The sequence below is a fragment of the Megalopta genalis genome, chromosome 7, assembly GCF_051020955.1.
Source record: "Megalopta genalis isolate 19385.01 chromosome 7, iyMegGena1_principal, whole genome shotgun sequence".
Taxonomy (NCBI): Eukaryota; Metazoa; Arthropoda; class Insecta; order Hymenoptera; family Halictidae; genus Megalopta; species Megalopta genalis.
This window is the reverse complement of record NC_135019.1, coordinates 19,021,773-19,025,530: the sequence shown is the minus strand read 5'-3', so window position 1 is coordinate 19,025,530 and position 3,758 is coordinate 19,021,773. Positions and strand designations below refer to the sequence as shown.

Sequence of the window (3,758 nt, the reverse complement as noted above, 5' to 3'; positions counted from 1 at the left end):
CCACGCAAAGCTGCTTGGCCCTCGGCTTATAACGACGTTCTAATAGAAAACGTAGGAAGTTTAAATAAATCTAATCTTGTCGTTGTTAAGAAACAATATGCATCAGTCGTATTTAGAGCTCAGTAAGCTAAGTAACGTTTATTGTATTTTTATGTTTTATTTTATGAAATGAACAATAGTTTAGCAAAAATTTATTGGTTTTGTTTAAATGTTTATTCATTGGTCGTTTGACGAATTCTTTATGGTACTTTTAAAAAAGCTGGAGCTATGAAAAAATGTTTGCATTTTGTTTAAGAATGTATGAACTTATTGTAAGTAGTATAACGTCTCGCTTATGATAATATTATTCAGAGGATTAAAGAACGAGAATTACGGATGATCATTTTAACAAACGCGCAGTTTAAGTGTTCATTCGCAACACAGATCATCCTGTATAGACTGCGAATTTTATGCATTTATGACAAAAATGAGTAGATCAAATCAAACGCAGTGAAAGCACTTAAAGAATTCAAAGATAATGTTGCATTGTATTCAATTCATTCGAATTATTAAGAAAAGAAATACATAAATGTCTAGATATGCAAGAGCACCTTGTAATCAATGCTGACAATTTTTATTATGCATAAAAATCCGCAGTCCAGTAATTAACGTAGTGCCAGGTTTGAATCGAATTCTAGAAATATCGATTGTACAGAACGAAAACAAAATATTTCACGAGAAAACAAAATACGTCAAGTTCGTGGTTACCTATCGAAGCTTTACATATTTAACGAATGACGGGAAGAGATCGAAAATTTTCAATGCATAAATTTATTGTTGGAGGATGGCTGTACGCTTGGCGTCCGACACAATTCGTCAGTAATAACGAAATATGGTGACCGCATTAGTTGTCTTCCGTTGTTATGATTCTGCTTTCATAGGTTTGCCATCATTCTAGGCACATTGTACGCTATCCAGTGTATCACAAAGGACATAAAGCATCGGTCACAATCTCCGGTTTACAAGAACAAAACTCAAGAGCTGTGTAAAGTAGGAGAAGTTGGACAAATTTCAGCTAAGTCATCGTCTATTTCTATGTCAGACACGCCGTCGTCAGAAAATTCACATCGATCTGAGAAACAGGTGATGCCTTGAATCCATGCTATTGAACTAACCTCATACGATTATCGAACTTTACTATCAGCAGACTGCAGATCTTTGTAGTTTGAACGAAAATGCGTTTCCCCTTTTAAGCACTGCAATAAGTTGAGAAAAATGTAACGATAATCTTAAATTCTTCGAATGCATTCACAGTATTGCATTTGACCTGTTCATTTTTGTCGTAAACTTATCTATTTCCCAGTTTGGTAATCACGATTGCATTTGGTAATTTTTGATCATTTAGCTTTTATTAAAATTAATGTTACATAATATAAATTCCGAATTATTATGGCAATCATCAAATTTTTAAATTAATAATACAAAAGAAAATAATTATTTCGTCTAAGAAAAGAACGCAATTTTTTGTTCACCAATTATAAGCACCAAGAGGAAAATAACAATGTTCTAATAAATTGAAAATAATGGCACAATATTCTTAAATTTTCTTTAACAATACGGTTAAATTCATATGCGATGTTTTTCTTCTTTATTCAAGGTGATTTGATCGTGGTTCTGCGAAGAAATTAAATTAATATAGGACTCTTCCGTAGAAATAATTTGTCAATGGTTCTCTTACAATGATCGATCTCATTTTGAATTTCTGTGTCATTTTTAAGCGCACCAATACATCGAGCGAAACTGCGCTGGTGCACAAAGTTCATCGAAACGATCGTTCCCTGCGTAACAACGTACCAGAACGAGCAAAATGCCAGGAGCTCGACGATATCTTAGCAAAATGGAACGTGTACAGCGCGAAAAAATAATATTTTTAAACGTATTTTGTTTTTGATAACGAGTTTATTAGTCCCGATACCATTCATCGACTGAAATGTGAATTTTGTGACGGAAAATTGTCTAAAAACACGAATAATTCCTACGAAAATGTAATTCTAATTAGTAATTATTAAAATTGTAATTACGATAGATCTCGTGAGTTGAAAAACATTTAAAGATGTCCAGCAAGTACGTCAAGTTAGGAGATCTGTATTATAAATTGTATGTACATACTTAATTCTATGGGAATGTAATGAATATATTTTTTAATACACTGTTTATTTTAATGACCAGCCCACTGTTTATTCCATTAGTTTCTGGGAGACGTTTGCTGGCAATACATACAGCGAAATGCTAAATGAAGATATATTGTCATACATGATTTTGATGATGCACAAATTATGTCCGTCACGGTATTCTGCAAAATTGGCAAACGGTACAGAGGACGAATCCTCGGTAGCTCTCTAGGCAAATGCGATTCTCTTTGTGCTCTCCGACTATTTTAATGGCAAGTTTTGCGGTCATCACTCAAACTCGCGGACTACGGCAGCAGTGTAACCAAACTCCGGTGACGAATTTCAGGAAAATTAAACAGACCAAAAGTAAAAACAAATTCGACAATTTCATAGATCGACGGGTCAAATTAATCTTCAATATGTAAAAGAGACAGCAACATAATGAAATATTGTTCGTAAGAATGCTTTCTGCTGGCATTAATTTGCCTCATAGGAATGTACTTTTACCGGAAATAATTTATTCCAACTATGAACGTTATCTTGTCTCGGAGTTTCACATTTTGAGGAAGACTTAAATTACGTTGCCATCTGTGGTAAAAGAAAAAAGGAGAAAGCTCGTTCCCTCAAAAAGATGTTTCATAAACGTGAGCGTCTACTTAGAAAGAAATGTTGAGATATTAATCTGCTGGAAACAATTTTTGTAAAAATGAGAAAGAACAGTATTTTGGTATAAAATATCGTAAATGCAATCGATGCGGTATTAGCGAAAATATCGATGTAAAAATACACGTAGATCATACTGAAAATAAGCTAAGCATAAGAAAGCGAGATACACAAAGTCTTCCAGACACTATCCGTCAGTTTCTCGCAGAAAGGTTAGATCATGTGGCAAGATTTAATATCTGACTATCTGGGTCAACCGTGGAACCTTCTCGAAACACCCGAATCAGTTATTTATCGGATGCCAAGCAAAAGGGATTCCGAAAATTGGATCGGTCGATGAACCCAGACCCTTCTCAGAATTGAATAACTGCTGTCTAGCTACTAATTGAACAGCATTTCAAAATCGCGTTCCGAGAATCGCAGCTGTTAAATCAATTGTATACAATGTGCGATAAACATCCATTTTTTTAAATATATTTACCAATTGTTTGGAATTGTTCCTGATTAATTATCTGCAACCTTCTTCATACGTAATATGAATCAATGAAATTAAAACTGCATCCAACTATTTAATAAATGGCTAGGCTTCCTATTGTAATTAGAATAATTTGTTCATTTCGAATATACCACTTTTGAAAAAAACCATTCTAATTCGATATCAGAAAATTTAAATGATATACACAGGAATTTATTCTGCTATGTGACTGCAATGCAATACATATCCGAATATTTCCATTAATTTTGATTTCAGTTAACGCTTTATTTACCCTAAGCTTAGTAGTAGTCTAGTAGTCTAGTAGTAGTCTTTTCAGTAACCGAATTGTGTACAAGGGAAGCTCGACAATTTTCTTGCAAACAATAATTTCCAAAGATCTTGTGACATTATATCGATCTGAATAATTTGAGGTATTTTGAATGAATTTATCGTAGTTTTCGAACAATTTT

General features: G+C 33.5%; 1 protein-coding gene across 1 annotated transcript; it reads left to right on the top strand.

Annotated features, from left to right (window-relative positions):
- Positions 1–727: 727 nt before the first annotated feature.
- LOC117220403 (uncharacterized) lies at positions 728–2,202 on the top strand. Its single transcript, XM_033470336.2, has 3 exons — positions 728–854; positions 938–1,122; positions 1,758–2,202. The coding sequence occupies exons 1-3, from the start codon at positions 824–826 to the stop codon at positions 1,902–1,904; spliced, it is 363 nt and encodes a 120-aa protein (XP_033326227.2). The 5' UTR covers positions 728–823; the 3' UTR covers positions 1,905–2,202.
- The last annotated feature ends 1,556 nt before the right edge of the window (positions 2,203–3,758 follow it).